This window comes from Scyliorhinus canicula, chromosome 5, assembly GCF_902713615.1.
Source record: "Scyliorhinus canicula chromosome 5, sScyCan1.1, whole genome shotgun sequence".
Classification (NCBI taxonomy): domain Eukaryota; kingdom Metazoa; phylum Chordata; class Chondrichthyes; order Carcharhiniformes; family Scyliorhinidae; genus Scyliorhinus; species Scyliorhinus canicula.
The window spans coordinates 214,498,273-214,518,322 of NC_052150.1; the positions used below are offsets into that span (position 1 = coordinate 214,498,273).

At 44.4% G+C, this 20,050-nt stretch overlaps 1 protein-coding gene across 6 annotated transcripts in view; it reads right to left on the minus strand.

Moving 5' to 3' along the window:
• The window catches only part of LOC119966565 (tetratricopeptide repeat protein 21B-like), a 151,078-nt gene that overhangs the window by 89,788 nt on the left and 41,240 nt on the right, over positions 1–20,050 (minus strand). For all 6 annotated transcript variants that reach the window (XM_038798472.1, XM_038798469.1, XM_038798468.1 and 3 more), the window contains 3 exons: positions 8,322–8,420; positions 7,535–7,727; positions 999–1,096 (listed from right to left, as the gene is read on the minus strand). In XM_038798472.1, the coding sequence (XP_038654400.1) occupies positions 999–1,096; positions 7,535–7,727; positions 8,322–8,420 (390 nt within the window). The remainder of the gene's footprint in view (positions 1–998; positions 1,097–7,534; positions 7,728–8,321; positions 8,421–20,050) is intronic.

Genomic DNA, 20,050 nt, shown 5'->3' on the forward strand with positions numbered 1-20,050 from the left:
CTACAGTGCAGAAGGAGGCCATTCAGTCCATCGAGTCGGGACCGACCCTCAGAAAGAGCATCCTACCGAGGTCCACACCCCCACCCTCTCCCTGTAATCCCACCTAAGCCTTTGGACATTAAGGGGCAATTTAGCATGGCCAGTCCACCTAACATGTACATCTTTGGACTGTGGGAGGAAACCGGAGGAAAAGCCGGCACAGAGAGAACATGCAAACTCCGCACAGACAGTCACCCGAGACCGGAATCGAACCTGGGCGCCTGGCGCTGGGAGGCAGTAGTGCTAACCACTGTGCCGCCGTGCCACTGGTGAGATCTTGGCAAAATCGAATGATGTGGTCATCTGCCCCCTGGCTTGCTAGTATGTGAGTTTCCTGTGCTCAGGGGGTAGGTCTCTATTGCCTGTGCCTGGTGCAGAGGAAACTACACACTGGCAGAGATTCCAGCTGGATTAGCAGCGGCACTAGCCCCTGTGCAGATGCTGCACAAGTGCGTAAAGCTGGGCATGCTGCTCAGATACACTCCTCAGTTCCGTACTCACTCTCTAATCTGTATTTGTGCTGCAATCTCAAGCACTGGAGATTGTACAGCTCCTTAGTTTTTTAACCACTAACATTTAAATATGCCATCTGGTTTAAGTTACAAAGAGAGCTAAGGTGGTGCCTTTGTCCTTTCGATCATTCCTGTGAACTTTGTTATCTCGGGCAAAAAGGGACACAGTGGTAAAATTGATACACGTCAGCAGTGGCAAACAGCCTTACAGTGAATTGGCAGCCTGTTATATACTGCACCAGCTTTTATTGGCCCGTCTCCAAAAGAAGTTTGAATATCATTCTGTGAACCTGCTGTGAAACATTTCCGATTCGTATTCCGCAATTTTAAAGTAAATAAAATGTACTTCGGCACGTGATCCCTTTTGAAAGGAAGTCGAAAGATAGAGTTATCTTAAAGCCTTGGCTGATAATTCATTCCAACAAGAGGGCAAATTCTATTCCTTACCGCAGATGTTCCAATGAACTCTTGCATTTCTTTCAGGAGCTCCAGCTGTTGTTCCGCATCTTCGAGCTGCCCGAGTAAGATCTCTGCTTGAATTTTCCCTGAACACAATATACCGTTTTCATATTATCCAGTCACATGGGAAACTTTAGGAATGTTGCTTTGTGTGAGTTATTGAAAATATGAAGTGTATTCAGAATAAAACAAGTCCTTTTTTTTTAAATCAGAAAATAACTCCCCACTCACCTGGATGAGTGTAACTCCAACAACACTCAAGCAGCTCAACACCATCCAGGGTCCTGGTGCACAGTGGCAGCAGTGTGTATCATTTGCAAGATGCACTGCAGCAACTTTCCAAAACTCCTTTGACAACACTTGCAAGCTCCCCTCCAAGTCATTCACAGAATCACAGAAGTTTAAACGGGAGGGTTCAAACTAGTACGGCAGGGGGGTGGGTACCAGAGCAATAGGTCAGAAGGTGAAAGCATTGAGGGAGAACGAGGGAATAGGGCCAGTATGGCTCTGAAGAAGAGCAGACAGGGAGATGTTGCCGAAAACAGCGGGTCTGGTGGCATTCCTGAAAGAAATGCATATGTTTTAATGCAAGAAGTATTACGGGTAAGGCAAATTAACTTAGAGCTTGGATTAGTACTTGGTACTATGATGTTGTTGCCATTACAGAGACCTGGTTGAGGGAAGGACAGGATTGGCAGCTAAACGTTCCAGGATTTAGATGTTTCAGGCGGGATAGAGGGGGATGTAAAAGGGGTGGCGGAGTTGCGCTACTGGCTAGGGAGAATATCACAGCTGTATGATGGGAGAACACCTTAGAGGGCAACGAGGCTGTATGGGTAGAGATCAGGAATAAGAAGGGTGTAGTCACAATGTTGGGGGTTTACTACAGGCCTCCCAACAACCAGCGGGAGATAGAGGAACAGATAGATAGACAGATTTTGGAAACGAGTAAAAACAACTGGGTTGTAATGGGAGACTTCAACTTCCCCAATATTGACTGGGACTCACTTAGTCTAGGGGCTTAAATGGGGCAGAGTTTGTATGGAGCATCCGGGAGGGCTTCTTAAAACAATATGTAGACAGTCCAACTAGGGAAGGGGCTGTACTGGAGCTGGTATTGGGGAATGAGCCCGGCCAGGTGGTACACGTTTCAGTAGGGGAGAATTTCGGGAACAGTGACCACAATTCAGTAAGTTGTAAAGTGCTGGTGGACAAGGATAAGAGTGGTCCTAGGGTGAATCTGCTAAATTGGGGGAAGGCTAATTATAACAATATTAGGTGGGAACTAAAGTACCTAGATTGGGGGCGGATGCTTGAGGGTAAAATCAATATCTGACAATTGGGAGGCTTTCAAATGTCAGTTGAAAGGAGTTCAGGACCGGCATGTTCCTGTGCAGAAGATGGATAAATACGGCAAATTTCACAATCCTTGGATAACGAGAGATATTGTTGGCCTTGTCAAAAAGAAAAAGGAGGTATTTGTCAGGGCTAGAAGGCTGGGAACAGACAAAGCCTGTGTGGAATATAAGGAATGTAGGAAGGAACTTAAGCAAGGGGTCAGCAGGGCTAGAAGAGGTCACGAACAGTCATTGGCAAATAGGGTTAAGGAAAATCCCAAAATTTTCTACACGTTCATAGAAAGCAAGAGGGTAGCCAGGAAAAGGGTGGGCCTACTGAAAGACAGGGAATCTATGTGTGGAGCCAGAGGAAATGGGCGAGGTACTAAATGAATACTTTGCATCAGTATTCACCAAAGAGAAGGAATTGGTGGATGTTGAGTCTGGAGAAGGGTGTGTAGATAGCCTGGGTCACGTTGAGATCCAAAAAGACGAGGTGTTGGGCGTCTTGAAAAATATTAAGGTAGCTAAGTCCCAAGGGCCTGATAGGATCTACCCCAGAATACTGAAGGAGGCTAGAGAGGAAATTGCTGAGGCCTTGAAGAATTCTTCAAGACACGATCTACTCCCATTTGGAAGCAAATGGACGTATTAGCGAGAGGCAGCATGGTTTTGTGAAGAGGAAGTCGTGTCTCACTAACTTGATAGAGTTTTTAGAAGAGGTCACAAAGATGATTGATGCAGATAGGGCAGTGGATGTTGTCTATATGGACTTCGGTAAGGCCTTTGACAAGGTCCCTCATGGCAGACTGGTACAAAAGGTGAAGTCACACGGGAACAGGGGTGAGTTCGCAAGATGGATACAGAACTGGCTAGGTCATAGAAGGCAGAGAGTAGCAATGGAAGGGTGCTTTTCTAATTGGAGGGTTGTGACTAGCGGTGTTCCGCAGGGATCAGTGCTGGGACTTTTGCTGTTCGTTGCATATAAGAACATAAGAACATAAGAACTAGGAGCAGGAGTAGGCCATCTGGCCCCTCGAGCCTGCTCCGCCAATCAATTAGATCATGGCTGATCTTTTGTGGACTCAGCTCCACTTTCCGGCCCGAACACCATAACCCTTTTTCCTTTTTTTTTATAAATGCATTTCGGGAAGTGATTTGGAGGAAAATGTAACTGGTCTGATTAGTAAGTTTGCAGACGACACAAAGGTTGGTAGAATTGCGGATAGCGATGAGGACTGACAGAGGATACAGCAGGATTTAGATTGTTTGGAGACTTGGGCCGAGAGATGGCAGATGGTGTTTAATCCGGACAAATATGAGGTAATGCATTTTGGAAGGTCTAATGCAGGAAGGGAATAGACAGTGAATGCAGGAACCCTCAAGAGTATTGACAGTCAGAGAGATCTAGGTGTACAGGTCCACAGGTCACTGAAAGGGGCAACACAGGTGGAGAAGATATTCAAGAAGGCATACAGCATGCTTGCCCTCATTGGCCAGGGCATTGAGTATAAGAATTGGCAAGTCATGTTGCAGCTGTACAGAACCTTAGTTAGGCCACACTAGGAGTATAGTGTTCAAGTCTGGTCACCACACTACCAGAAGGATGTGGAGGCTTTAGAGAGGGCGCAGAAGAGATTTACCAGGATGTTGCCTGGTATGGAGGGCATTAGCTATGAGGAGAGGTTGAATAAACTTGGTTTGTTCTCACTGGAATAACGGAGGTTGAGGGGTGACCTGATAGAGGTCTACAAAATTATGAGGGGCATAGACAGAGTGGATAATCAGAGGCTTTTTCCCAGGGTAGAGGGGTCAATTACTAGGGGGCATAGTTTTGAGGTACGAGGGGCAAGGTTTAGAGTAGATGTACGAGGCAAGTTTTTTTACACAGAGGGTAGTGGGTGCCTGGATCTCGCTGCCGGAGGAGGTGGTGGAAGCAGGGACGATAGTGACATTTAAGGGGCATCTTGACAAATACATGAAAGGATGGGAATAGAGGGATACGGACCCAGGAAGTGTCGAAGATTTTAGTTTAGATGGACAGCATGGTCGGCACAGGCTTAGAATTGCCAAGCAAAACTTATAGCTAAGTTCCGCATGCATGAGTGCGGCCTCAACTAGGATCTTGGATTCATGTCGCATTACATTCACCCCCCACCATCTGGCCTGGACTTGCTAAATCCTACCAACTGTCCTGGCTTGAGACAATTCACACCTCTTTAACCTGGGATCACCCCCTATCTCTGGATCTGTGATGATTTGATTACCCGCAAATGCTCGCATTCCAAGCATTGTCTGGCATCCTTGACTTTGTCCATATAAATGTTTCTGGAACATACCTCTCCATTCACCTGAGGAAGGAGCAGTGCTCCGAAAGCTCGTGTTTGAAACAAACCTGTTGGACTTTAACCTGGTGTTGTCAGACTTCTTACTGTGCACAACCCAAAGATGTGCAGGCTAGGTGGATTGGCCACGCTAAATTGCCCCTTAATTGGAAAAAAAATAATTGGGTGCTCTAAATATTTAAACAAATTTACAAAATAAGCATTTAAAAAAAGGATTGGGTAATAAAAGCTGGCCTTGCCAGCGATGTCCATAACCAATGATTGAATTTTGAAGAAAACTGGGATTTTTGGAAAGATTCTTTCTATTGATTTGCAGAAGAGGAAAAGAGCAGGTAAACAAAGTATAATGCAGGACCATAACGCAACTGCCCTCGAATAAACAGACAAACAAAAACCGTACAAAAAATTAACAGTAAAATTAACAGTCGGCAGATTAAACAAAGAGATAAATGGTTGACATCGACAAATATATTTCTCAGTGGATCCTCTTCGGGCATTCTTAATTTCCTCAAAATATAGAAAAGATAATGGGCGCGATTTATGGTCACCTTGCAGTTAAATGAAAGTGTGACGAGACTGTAAGATCACAGGTGAGGCTGAAAACGAGAACCGCGCCAGACGGCGATCGGTTGGTGATCTAACCGGCCCGCTCCCATTGCCAAAATCAGGATCCTGCTGTAGTGTGGCGAGAAACCAATAATCAATAATCAATAATCAATAATATTTAAGGCCAATCTCCCGACAATTAACGGGAGCAGCCCCGTATCTAACGGCCTCCCGTAATCTAACAGGCACCCCAGCAAGTGGTCACACCGACGCCGATTAGTTCACCTTTTTAAAAACGTGAAGCTGGCAGAATGGCTGCTGTGGGGGTCTGAGGAGGTGAGTAGCCATCTTCACTCCCAGGCAATGAGCCCGGGGGCACTGGGGTCGCTGTTCTGATGCTCAGAGGTGGGAGTGAAATGCACTATCAATTACGACGAGACGAGAGTACAATGTAATCGAGGCTTTATTGCACAGAGATGTGCGGCCTCCTACAGCAGCTGCCGAAAAGGCTGCTGTTCAGAGAGCACACATATTTATACTCCGCCTACTGGGCGGAGCCAGCAGGCAGGGATCTACCCCCGTACCTGTAGTACAGGGGCTTTACCGTAATACCAGTATATACAGTATAATAGAACAGCGTGACTACCACATTCACCCCCTGTTGAAAATTAGTCCAGCGGGGTGGTGGAGAAAGTATTTACATTCAGATTGGCTTTAAAATTACAGAGATGGTTACAAATTTAGACGATCCGGCGCCTTGATCTGTCGTTGAGAGCGCCGCAGTGCTGGTCCAAAAATTTCCCGGTCTCCCACTGGCAGGAGGTCCTCCCCGACGCACTTCACTCCATTCGGTCGCTCCTGTGCACCGCGACTAACGGAACTCCCCATGAATGTCTCTTTGCTTCCCCAGGAAGTCCACCTCCGGGGTTTCGCTCCCAACGTGGTTGGCAGCTCCAGGTCCTGTTCTCCTTTGCAAGCACGTGTGGCTCCACAAGGCGCACCCATTGTTTAAGAGGTACAGCTACCCACGCAAACCCGCAATACACCTACGTAGCGTACCCCGACGGCCGCCAAGACAGTCTCCCTCAGGGACCTGGAACCAGCTGGGTCTCCACACCTCCCCCCTCCCCCCCCGCCCCCGTCCCGGTGCCATTCTTCCTCCCCCCAGCGCACCCCAGCACAGCCCCCGCTCCAGGATAATCCGTCCTCCTCTTGGACCCACCCAGGGATGAAGACGATATCGACACGCTCCCGGAGTCACCGAAGACCAAGCCAATGCCTGAGTCGCCACCAGCACTGCGGCGCTCTCAACGACAGATCCCAGTCTCAGGAGAGGAGGCCAATCATTTAGGACTGAGATGAGGAGAAATTATTTCACTTAAAGGATTGTGGATCTTTGGAATTCTCTACCCCACAGGGTTCTGGGTGCTCCATTGTTGAATATGTTTAAGACCGGGAGAGACAGATTATTGGTCTCTCAGAGGATGAAGGGATATGACGAACGGGCGGGAAAGCGGATGATCAGTCATGATTGTATTGAATGGTGGAGCCGGCTCGCGCTGTTATTTCTTATATTCTTACGCACATTTTCCTGAGCCTTCTTTTCTCAATCTCATTCAACTACACTTAGGGCAATATTTGCTGAGGGAACATTAGGAACTAGGTGATTACGATTGCGCGATTTCAATTGCGCGAATTAAGGAATGTTCGATTCGCATGAAATTGCTTTCACCGCTCTCTTGGCAGAGCCTTAACTTACTTTAAATAAACAAGATAATACTTCAGCTAAAATAACAGACAAAGAAATTTGGGTGAAGCATGTTCAGTCTTTACTTCCAAGCATTCTACCGTATACATCATAATGAATACCGTATAGCATTCTACCGTATCCAATTTTCCAGGGCCAAAAACTAAGGGAGGGGATTCTCCTGAAAACAGGTGTGGCGCGCCCCCACGGGCAGCGGGATCAACCGTCATGGCAGCCGGCCAATGGGGTTTCCCCACCCCGTCCCCACGCCATCTTGAAATCTGCAGGCGTGAGTGCACTGCCGGCGAAATGGAGGATCATGTCCATGATGTCTGCAAATTGTGGTGATTAATTCAAAATATTTGTGGAAAGTTGAAATATTAAAAGCATCTATTACTCAAGAGGGATTTGAGGAGGATTTTCCGTTGTGCCCATATTGACCTATCTTTGCATATCATTCTTGGTCAATCTATGTTTGTAACCGGTAACCAATTCAGACTCACGCTGCTGTAGCCTAAGATTTCCGAGCAATCTTTCGAGCTTGCCCACCTGTCAGTGCGGGCATGTTGGTTTCCTTCAGTTTCATTGCCTCTGTGTACCGCTTCACAGCGTCCTGCAGTTTATCCTGGAGGACAAGTTGGAAACCCAGCTCGGTCGCAATCTGTGGGTCTGCGGGGGCCATGTATAGTGAATGCTCCACCAGACTGTACGTCTGATCCAAAATGTTCTGGTTCCTGCCACACTGTTGAAGTTATAAAATGCACAACAGGTCAAATTCTGCATCAGTAAACACACAGTTCGGCCCAGTATTCCTATCTCCCAGTTTTACCGGTGTTCCCTTTTAATGTGTACAAGGCCGGTTCAGACCAGCAGTCTTATATCCCCATTTTACTGTTTTATTTCTTTCTGGTAGAGTGGGAAATGTGTAGTGCTTTGGACAAAGAACTGGATAGAGTGAGGTTAATTGGATAGGGCTGGCACAGTGGCACGGCGTTTAACACTGCTGCCTCACAGCGCCAGGGGCCTGGGTTCAATTCCGGCCTTGGGTCACTGTCCGCGTGGAGTTTGTACATTCTCCCCCTGTGGGTTTCCAACGGGTGGTCCGAAGATGTGTGGGTTGGGTGGATTGGCTATGATAAATTGCCCCTTAGTGTCAAAGGAGGTACACGTCACGTTGTGGGGTTACGAGGATAGGATGGAGGGGACAGGGGAGTAGACAAAGCAAGAATTCTCACAATATCAAAATTAAAATTAGAATTTACCCTCTCTAGCTCTTGTTTCAATACTTTGTATAGACAAGAGTAAATGGTCAAAATGAGAAGATTGTTTCACTTACCATTCTGCTTAATAAAACAGCTACAGACAGATAAAGCTTTGGATTTTGAGGTTCCCTTTTCTCCAAGGCACTGATGAGCTGCTTCACGTACTTTTCAGCCTAAATTAATAAATAGATTGTACAAAACGTATAAATGATGCTCCATTGCATTCAGAGACATATCTATCTCTAGACACCTTGGTTTTTTTTTCGTTTGACCACCCCCACCGCTCTCCAATGCCAACTTTAGTTTCGCCCAGGGAGGGTTCGTAGTTGATCAAATTCTGCCTCTCCTGTGGCATTCAGCTCTTGCGCCTCCATCTGGATTAAGGCTGTAATGAAGTCTGGAGCTTAGTGGTTCTGGTAGAGCCTGAACTGGGCATCAGTGAACATGTTATTGACAAACAGGAGACCCTTGATTAAACTATTGATGAATTCTTCCATCAGTTTATTGATGATTAATGGCGGGTGAATGGGCAGTAATTGGCTGTTTTGTATTTCTTCTGTCTTATGTGTCAAATAATAATCTTTATTGTTACAACTAGGCTTACATTTGAAGTTACTGTGAAAAGCCCCTAGTCGCCACATTCCGGCGCCTGCTCAGGTACACAGAAAGAGAATTTAGAATGTCCAAATTACCTAACAGCGCGTCTTTCGGGACGTGTGGGAGGAAACTGGAGCACCCGAGGAAACCCACGCAGACACTGGGAGAGCGTGCAGACTCCACACAGCCAGTGACTCAAGCTGGGAATCGAACCTGGGACCCTGGCGCTGTGAAGCAACTATGCTAACTACTGTGCTACCATGCCGCCTATAGGACAAACCTGGGCATCATTATCCAGTTATGGATGGATACCAGCATTCTAACTATACTGGAACAGCTTGATTAGGAGGGCAGTTCGCTCTGCTCCACCTTGCAACTCGGGTATTATCATGATCCATGGCCTTTCTTGGATTCAGTGCATTTAGATGCATCCTAATGCTACACAGGAGTGAACCAGATTGGCTTTGCACTGGTATTGATTTTTTAAAAAATTTAAAATATTTTTATTCGGATTTTAATTTTATATAATACACAACAGTGCAAAACAACAAGATAGAAACAAGGTACAAACATAAAACCCCAAAACATAGCCTAACCCCTCCAACAATTGCAATGGTATTGATGATGGATGGTGAGGACCTTGGGAGCAGGCTGCATGATTGGCTGATAACTCTGGCATGCTGCACAAATTTGGCATCAATGGAGAGAAGGGCACCAGGGAGAGCTGCCACCTTGAGGCAGGAACAAGCAACATGAAGGGAGTCAGGAAATGTGTGAACCACTTTGCCCTCAGAGAAAAGTTCCCTCAGTGCTCATCCGCCCTTTGCATTATCCATCCTCTCACTTCCCTATCATAGTGACCAAAACCGTATTCTCCAGAATTGGCCTCTGCACTAACTCAATTCTTAATTGACCAATTTTTTCACCTTTTCTTACAGCACTGAAGACAGCACAATCTAGCCGCAGCAGTTACACACTCAGTTGTCTTTACCATGACGCCTTTTCTGCGTGCCATTGTATCATTTATGTGCAACATATAAGAACAGAAAATAATGGCCGTCTAGACGCTTGCCAGGCAGCCAGGACTCTTCCAGGTGAACATGGGGAGGGGAGGGTGGGGGGTGGTTGCGGTTGCAGGGTGGACATTGTGGAGGACAAACCGATCTTGCTTCTTGGCCCTTTGCTATGAAATGAACCTGCAGCTGCTCCTTGCTCACCCTCTGATACAGTGGTGTTTCTATATCAGGTTACTGTGTTGGATGAGCAGCCATGATCATAATGAATGGCGGGGCAGCCTCAAAGGACCGAATGGCCTCCTCCTGCTTCTATTTTCTATGTTATCTATTTTCTATGTTTCGAGAAAAGGGCTTGACGTCGCACTGTCCTGAGTAGCAGCAGTCACACATCTTGATGACACTCCACCACCGTACTGAGAGAGTGCTGCACTGTGGGAGGTACCGTCTTCCCGACGAGTCTTTAAAGCAAGTCTGCTCAGGTGTTCCTAATTCGAAGAAGAGCAGGGGAAGTTCGCCCCAATGTCTGGGCCCTAAATCAACAATAAAAAAAATGATTTCTTTGCTCAGAGGGTTGTGAATCCTTGGGATTCTCCACGCCGGAAGATTGCGGATGCTCCATCGGTGAATACATTGAAGGCTGTCGAGGAATTAAGGAATATGGGGAATGGGCGGGAAAGTGAAGTTAAGGCGCAAGATCAGCCATGACTGAAATGAATGGCAGCATTGGCTTGATGGGCTGTAAGTTCTACTCCTGTTGCTACCTCCCGTTTGCTGGTGTCCTTGGGGCAGTGGTGAGAGCACAAGACTAAATGGCAATCCCCCCAGCCAGCCACCAGTACATCAACCTCCAGGCACCTGCCAGGCTTGACCCTCAGTGGGGGGTTGGAGGGGGGCTGTCTGCCTTTGGGACAATCATTATTCAAATCTGCCAGGTACATAGACCTGGGCAGTGATGACCCACCTTTGGGAAGATTACCTGGAGGTGGGAATGCTGCAGACTGCTGACAACGGCAGGATTCCTGAATACCTTCCTAGTCCTGCCTTCAAACAGGCCCCCACCAACCTGGGCAGATTCTGTCCACTCTGCCACTCATATGAGCAGCTGGGTTCTTGACACTTAGAAAACATTCAACTTCTCTCACAATCCTCTCAATAACGCATGTCCTTTAGTGCGGGCGGGCGTTCCCGCATTTTGACTCAACAACGGTCCAAGAACGGCAATATTTTTCCAGTCAGGATGCTGAGTGGTGTGGAAGGATACCTCCAGGTGGTGGTGTTCCCATGTGTCTGCTGCCCCTTGTCCTTATTCATAGAATTTACAGTGCAGAAGGAGGCCACCTGGCCCATCGAGTCCGCACCAGCCCCCAGAAAGAGCACCCCACCCAAGGTCAACATTACCCCTATACCAATAACCCAGAAACCCCACCAAGGGCAATTTTGGACACTAAGGGCAATTTATCATGGCCAATCCACCTAACCTGCACATCTTTGGACTGTGGGAGGAAACCGGAGCACCCGGAGGAAACCCACGCACACACGGGGAGGATGTGCAGACTCCGCACAGACAGTGACCCAAGCCGGAATCGAACCTGGGAACCTGGAGCTGTGAAGCTATTGTGCTATCCACAATGCTACCGTGCTGCCCCATGAAGTTACTGTAAAAAGCCCCTAGTCGCCACATTCCCGCGCCTGTGAGAAAGAATTAAAGCGGCTTGAATACGAAAGAGAGAGAGTGGAAAAAGAAAGGGAGAAAGAGGAAAAAGAAAAGGAGACAGAAGAAAGGAGAAAAGAAAGAATAGCCTCAGCAGAACAAAAAGAAAGAGAAAGGGAGATACAGATCAGGGGAAAAGATAAAGAGAGAGTTTGAACTTCAGAAAATGGCCATGAAACAAGACAGTCAGTTAAAATTGGCAGATATAAAGGGAAACGTACAGTTGGATGACAGTGATGAGGATAGTGAGAAAGAGCGTAATAGTCGTAGGCTTGGTGGGGATCTATTTAAATATATCCAAGCATTGCCAAGGTTTGACGAGAAGGAAGTGGAAGCCTTTTTCATTTCATTTGAGAAGGTACCTAAACAAATGAAATGGCCACAGGACATGTGGGTGTTACTGATTCAAACAAAGCTGGTAGGTAGAGCTAGTGAAGTGCTTGCATCACTACCGGAGGAGGTACCTGGAACGTATGAGGAGGTGACGAAATCCATTTTAAGTGCATATGAGCTAGTGCCTGAAGCTTATATTCAAAGGTTTAGAAATTTAAGGAAAGAATTTGGTCAAACATACATGGAGTTTGAAAGGCTTAAACATAGTAATTTTGATAGGTGGATAAGGGCTTTGAAAATTGACCAAACATATGAAGCTCTTAGAGAAATTATACTTTTGGAGGAGTTTAAAAATTCAATTCCTGATGTAGTGAGAACTCATGTGGAAAAACAGAGGGTTAAAACTGCAAGATTAGCAGCAAAAATGGCAGATGATTATGAATTAGTTCATAAATAAAAGATTGGTTTCCGACATCAGTTTCAGCCGATGAGGGATAGAAACTGGAGACATGAGAAATATTCAAGTGGTAAAGGTAAAGGTGATCTTATGGGAGACAGTAAGGAAGAGTATCAAATTGAAGGAAAAAGCGTACAAAGTGGCAAAGATTGGTGGGAGACTAGAGGACTGGGAAATCTTTAGGGGGCAACAGAAAGCTACTAAAAAAGCTATAAAGAAGAGTAAGATAGAGTATGAGAGTAAACTTGCTCAGAATATAAAAACAGACAGTAAAAGTAAGGTAAATATTGGTCCTTTAGAGGATGAGAAGGGAGTTTTAATAATGGGAGATGAGGAAATGGCTGAGGAACTGAACAGATTTTTTTGGTCGGTCTTCACAGTGGAAGACACAAATAACATGCCAGCGACTGATAGAAATAAGGTTATGACAGGTGAGGACCTTGAGAGGATTGTTATCACTAAGAAGGTAGTGATGGGCAGGCTAATGGGGCTAAAGGTAGACAAGTCTCCTGGTCCTGATGGAATGCATCCCAGAGTGCTAAAAGACATGGCTAGGGAAATTGCAGATGCACTAATGATGATTTACCAAAATTCACTAGACTCTGGGGTGGTCCCGGTGGATTGGAAATTAGCAAACGTGACACCACTGTTTAAGAAAGGAGGTAGGCAGAGAGCGGGTAATTATAGGCCAGTGAGCTTAATTTCGGTAGTAGGGAAGATGCTGGAATCTATCATCAAGGAAGAAATAGCAAGGCATCTGGATAGACATTGTCCCATTGGGCAGACACAGCATGGGTTCATAAAGGGCAGGTCATGCCTAACTAATTTAGTGGAATTTTTTGAGGACATTACCAGTGCAGTAGATAATGGGGAGCCAATGGATGTGGTATATCTGGATTTCCAGAAAGCCTTTGACAAGGTGCCACACAAAAGGTTGCTGCATAAGATAAAGATGCATGGCATTAAGGGTAAAGTAGTAGCATGGATAGAGGATTGGTTAATTAGTAGAAAGCAAAGAGTGGGGATTAATGGGTGTTACTCTGGTTGGCAATCAGTAGCTAGTGGTGTCCCTCAGGGATCCGTGTTGGGCCCACAATTGTTCACAATTTACATAGATGATTTGGAGTTAGGGACCAATGGCAATGTGTCCAAGTTTGTAGATGACACTAAGATGAGTGGTAAAGTGAAAAGTGCAGAGGATACTGGAAGTCTGCAGAGGGATTTGGATAGGTTAAGTGAATGGGCTCGGGTCTGGCAGATGGAATACAATGTTGACAAATGTGAGGTTATCCATTTTGGTAGGAATAACAGCAAACGGGATTATTATTTAAAAGATAAAATATTAAAGCATGCCGCTGTGCAGAGAGACCTGGGTGTGCTAGTGCATGAGTCACAGAAAGTTGGTTTACAGGTGCAACAGGTGATTAAGAAGGCAAATGGAATTTTGTCCTTCATTGCTAGAGGGATGGAGTTTAAGACTAGGAAGATTATGTTGCAATTGTATAAGGTGTTAGTGAGGCCACACCTGGAGTATTGTGTTCAGTTTTTGTCTCCTTACTTGAGAAAGGACATACTGGCACTGGGAGGTGTGCAGAGGAGAATTACTCAGTTAATCCCAGAGCTGAAGGGGTTGGATTATGAGGAGAGGTTGAGTAGACTGGGAATGTACTCATTGGAATTTAGAAGGATGAGGGGGGATCTTATAGAAACATTAAAAATTATGAAGGGAATAGATAGGATAGATGCGGGCAGGTTGTTTCCACTGACGTGTGAAAGCAGAACTAGGGGACATAGCCTCAAAATAAGGGGACGTAAATTTAGGACTGGGTTTAGGAGGAACTTCTTCACCCAAAGGGTTGTGAATCTATGGAATTCCTTGCCCAGTGAAGCAGTTGAGGCTCCTTCATTAAATGTTTTTAAGGTAAAGATAGATCGTTTTTTGAAGAATAAAGGGATTAAGGGTTATGGTGTTCGGGCCGGAAAGTGGAGCTGAGTCCACAAAAGATCAGCCATGATCTCATTGAATGGTGGAGCAGGCTCGAGGGGCCAGATGGCCTACTCCTGCTCCTAGTTCTTATCTTCTTAATAAAGAGAGTGTACCTCAGATTTAAAAAGAAATCCAGGAGGGTGGAAGAGAAATGAAAAGTTTCAAATGTGTTCACTGCAATAAACTAGGCCATGTAAAGTCACAGTGTTGGTGATTGAAGAAAAGCACTGGAAAGGCTGATGTGGTAAAACAGGATAAGTCAGTGGGATTTGTTAGAGTGGTAAAGGAATGCCCAAGGGAAGCAAAGGAGGTGCAAATGATTGTACAGCCTGTTCAAGAAGTAATTGTTAAGAAGGTGCCAGATGTCTTTAAATAATTTACTTGTGTGGGTAAAGTTTACTCATGTGTATCAGGAGGAGCAGGTAAAGAAGTCACAATTTTAAGAGATACAGGGGCTAGTCAATATTTAATGGTAAGAGATGAGGAATTATATAGTTTGGGAAGAATGTTGCCAGAAAAGTGGTTATATGTGGAATTCAGGGTGAGAGGAGTAGTGTTCCATTATATAAGGTAAGGTTGGAAAGTCCAATGAAGAGTGGTGAAGTGGTAGGAGGAGTAATAGATAAACTATCTTGTCCAGGAATACAGTTTATCTTGGGTAATGATATAGCTGGATCTCAGGTGGGAGTGCTGCCTACTGTGGTTGATAAGCCAGTGGAAAATCAGACAACTGAAGTGTTGAAGGACAAATATCCTGGGATTTTTCTGGATTGTGTAGTAACAAGGTCGCAAAGTCACAGGTTAAGACAAGAGGAAAAATCAAAGAGTGAAGATGAAGTTGAAGTGCAATTATCAGAAACGATTTTTGATCAGATGGTTGAAAAAGAACAAGAACAGGTGGAGGATGAAACAGATATTTTTAGTTCAGGAAAGTTGGCGGAGTTACAACAGAAAGATGTAGAAATAAAACGGATGTATCAGAAAGCATACACGGAAGAGGAATCTGAGAGTATACCAGAGTGTTATTACCGTAAATGTGATGTCTTGATGAGAAAATGGAGACCTTTATATATGCAGGCGGATGAAAAGTGGGCAGAAGTTCATCAAGTAGTATTGCCAGTAGGGTACAGAAAGGAGGTGTTGCGAGTTGCACATGAGATACCAGTGTGAGGTTATTTGTGAACAAGGAAAACTCAAGCTAAAATCCAGAAACATTTTTATTGGCCTGGACTACATAAAGATGTAGTTAAATTTTGTCAATAATGTCACACATGTCAAGTGATAGGAAAACCTCAAGCAGTGATAAAACCAGCATCCTTTACACCCATTCCAGCATTTGAGGAACCTTTTACGAGGGTCCTAATTGATTGTTTAGGACCGCTTCCTAAAACCAAAAGTGGGAATCAATATCTTTTGACTATAATGAATGTGTCTACTAGGTTTCCAGAGACCATTCCAGTACGTAATATTACAGCTAAAAAGATTGTGGAGGAGTTACTTAAATTCTTTACTAGATATGGACTATCCACAGAAATACAATTGGATCAAGGATCAAATTGTGCTGCAAAGTTATTCAAAGAAGTTATGGATAGCTTAGGAATAAAACAATTTAAATCAACTGCCTGCAGTCCAGAATCGCAGGGAGCGTTAGAAAGGTGGCATCAGACATTAAAGACAATGTTGAGGGCGTATTGTCAAGATTATCCAGAGGATTGGGATAAAGGATTTCCATTCATACTGTTAGCAATTAGGGATGCACCTAATGAGTCAACCAAATTTTGTCCTTTTGAACTAATTTGTGGTCATGGGGTAAGAAGACCATTTAAATTGATCAAAGAAAAATTGGTGGGTGAGAAATCGGAAATTACACTATTGGATTATGTGTCAAATTTTAGGGAACGATTAAATAGGTGAATTGGCTAGACAACATTTGAAAGTTGCACAAAATGTGATGAAGTGGGTAGCGGACAAGAAAGCCACAGTTCGTAGTTTTGCAAATGGAGATAAATTTTTAAAAGCTAGGTTTTGTGGACCGTATCAGATTGAAAGGAAATTAAGTGAGGTGAATTATGTGGTAAAAACACCAGATAGAAGGAAGACTCACCGAGTGTGTCATGTGGATATGCTTAAAAGGTACTTTGAAATGGAAGGAGAGAAAAAGGAGGTTTTAATGATTCTAACTCAAAGTGACGAACCAAATCCAGATGACTGTGAATTTGACATACCTCAAATTAAATTGGAAAATGAGGATGTTCTTAAAAATTGGGATGAATTGTTAAGTTACCTTCCAGAGGAAAAATGAATTGACCTGAAAGAGTTATTGATATCGCATGGGCAAGTTTGTAGAGATAAATTGGGAAGTACTAAAATGGCTATACATGATGTAGATGTGGGAAATGCTGTTCCGATCAAACAACATCCATATAGACTTAACCCATTAAAATTGGCACAGGTTAACAAAGAGATTGAGAGTATGCTTAAAATTGGCATAATTGAAGTGGGTTGCAGCCAACGGAGCTCACCCATTGTGATGGTACCGAAACCAGACGGTACCTAACGGTTGTGTCTGGACTATCGAAGACTGAATGCGGTTACAAGAATGGACTCTTACCCTATCCCACGTTTGAAGGATTGCCGTGAGAAAGTGGGGCAATCTGCTTTTATTTCCAACTTCCAGACATGGAAAGAACATTTAAAACACCGTATGGAGTTCTTCGATTGACTTCAGGAGGCGGGTTTGGTGATGAACCTAGCCGAAAGTGAATTTGGAGAAGCCCGAATCACTTTCCTTGAGGAGTTTCCGATACCCTCAAGACGAAGGGAAATAATGCAATCTCTCAGCATGAACGAATTTGATCGAAACTTTGTGCAAAAGATTTGTAGCGTGGTTACTCCACTGATGGAATTGCTGAAGAAACATTAAAAATTTCAATGGAGAGGTGACTTTCAACAAGCATTTGACTGCCTGAAAGCTGTGATGACCAATGTTCCTGTATTGGAGAATTGCAAGGGGGTCTGTGGTCAGATTGAACCAAAGTATCTGATTCTAAAGATGAATGCCGAGGAGTAGAGGAATGGATGGATCGTGCAGAGACTTTCTTGTTCAAAGAGACTGTCAATCGAGAAGGTTTTCGGTTGGAGGAAGAAGAATGGGAAAAATGGACTATATTATTATGCCTGTTTGCGTGTGTTGTTTTTTAAAAACGTATATTTACTGTGTGCATTTCTTAGTGGATGGTGCAAAAGTGAAAAATGAAACCATCTTGAAGTTGATGGTTTAGTTTTTTTTCCTTTGGGGGGGGGGAAGTGTCATGTGAGAGTGGCTTTAAGAATTGGATGTTTAAGAAATGTACCTTTAAGAAATGAAGCTGATCATATTACTGAAGTGATGTCATGGGGGGAGCTGAGCTCACTTCTGCTTTTTGAAAGTTTTCGTTTCAATTTGAAGAAAGCTTGGGTGTGGCTGAGAGCTGCATTGCTGGTGATCTCTGCCATGAAGGACTATCTCTTAATCCTTTGGTGAAATCGGAATTGTAAAAAGGTCTCCGTATTGAATATAAATCTAATGTGCTTCTGTTTGAAGGATTTGTTAAGTCTTTTGGATGTATAAAGGAACAGTTTGCAGGATTCGGTAGTGTGTTATTTTTGGGGTCATCTTTGGAGTAAGGGGTGTTAAGAGATCCAATGTTTATTTAAAAGATTAATTTGAGTTCATGGAATAAACATTGTTTTGTTTTAAAAACCACGTGTCCATAATTGTAATGCTACACCTACGGAACAAGCCGTGTGCTTCAAAAGCAACAATCCATTAAAGGTGGGGGTTGGTTGAACTCCATGATACATTTTGGGGTTCTGAAAACAACTTTCCCGTAACAATGGGATACAAATGATGTAATTAAGGGGAGGAGTCAGGTCTGTCTGTAGTTTTGCAGTCTGTTCTAGGATTTTAAGTTGAACAGAGGTTGTCGATAGGATTTGAGTCTGACAAGACAGAAGGATTTTCAGGTTGTTCCTGAAAGGGTCTCTCTCTCCAGAGGTCTGCACAGATAAGCAAGAAACCCTGATTGTTAACCATATATATAAGTTGAATTTGTACTGTATTGGGTTTCTCAATTAGAATATAGTGGCAGGCGCAGATAATAAGTTAAAGTTTTTCCTTTTATTTAAGAGTTGTTTAACTGTTACCTGCAAAGCTATTTCTGTGATGTTAATGTGGTTAATTCTGTGTTTAATTTAAAGTTTGTTTTAAACTATTGGTCAGAGTCATCACTGTTGGAGTGAAGTATCTTTTCCCCACTGTTTTGAAAAAATGAAAATTGTTTGGGGTTTCCTGTCTGGTATCCGAACAAAGGTTGGGGCCTGGTCCAGTATCCTAACTGTAATGTAATTGAAGGTCAAGTGGCAATGGTCAGATTATCACTTGCTGAAGATGATCTTTGACTGACATCTTTGTGATGCGAATGTAACTTGCCACTCGTCAGCCCAAGCCTGGATATTGCCCAGGTCTTGCTGCATTTGGACCTGGGCTGCTTCATTATCTGAGGAGTCGCGAATAGTGCTGAACATTGTGCAGTCATCCGCAATCATCCCCGCTTCTGACCTTATGATGGAAGGGAGGTCGTTGATGAAACAGCTCAAGTTGGTTGCGCTTGGAGTACAACCCATGAGGAACTCCAGCAGTGATGTCCTGGAAATTACAGCCATCTTCCTTTGTGCCAGGTATGACTCCAACCAGCGGAGAATTTTCCCCCGAGTAGCCCTGGCGGAACTCAAACTGAGTGTGGAGGTTATTGCTAAGCAAACGCCATTTACTCACACTATTGATGACCTCTTCCATCACTTTGCTGATGATGGGGCGTGGACTGATTTTGTGTACAGGACATACCCGGTCAATTTTCCACATTCCAAAGCGATGTAGCTGTAGGGACAGCTTGGCTAGGGGTGTGGCAAGTCCTGGCGCACAAGTCTTCAGTACTATTGCCAAAATATTGTCTGGGCCCGAAGCCTTTGCAGCCTTCAGGGCCTTCAGCCATTTCTTGATATCACGTGAAATGAATTAAATTGGCTGAAGACGGACATCTGTGATGCTGGGGACCTCTGGAGGAGGCCGAGTTGGGTCATCTACTTGGCACTTCTGACTGAAGATTGGTGCGAATGTTTCATGGATACTTTAAAAGCTTTAAGAATTACATGGCCTGATATTGGAGTTAGATGTAGGCCAGTCCAGGATGTTTACTGTCCGGAAGGACACTGGGCTACGACAATCTGGCGATTTTCAAAGCCATTTTCAGATTCAGTTTTACAACTTACCATGACGGAATGATGACCTCTAGGTTGTCTTTCCTGTACCATATCCATTAGGCTTTGTACCTGCTAATGAAGAATGCTATTGTGCACTGAATGTTGGGTGATATGACCGAGCTCTGCCAACTTGTTCCCACAACCCCCAGAACATGTGAATAAAGGTCTGCGCCAACATATCCATAGATGGACAGGCCCTGCTCTTTTTGAAAAATGCAGTACTGTCAGCAAGACTCCCAAATATTTCACTCATTTCTTTTATCCGACAAAATGGTGCCAAACCCCATTAGTTGTTGAGTGCCACAGCAATAAACCTTTAACGTATAGAAGCTCACAGGTAGGCTTCCTCCTTCAACACCTCTTCTGTGTGGATGTTTAGTCATTTAGGTAGGCTCTCCTCA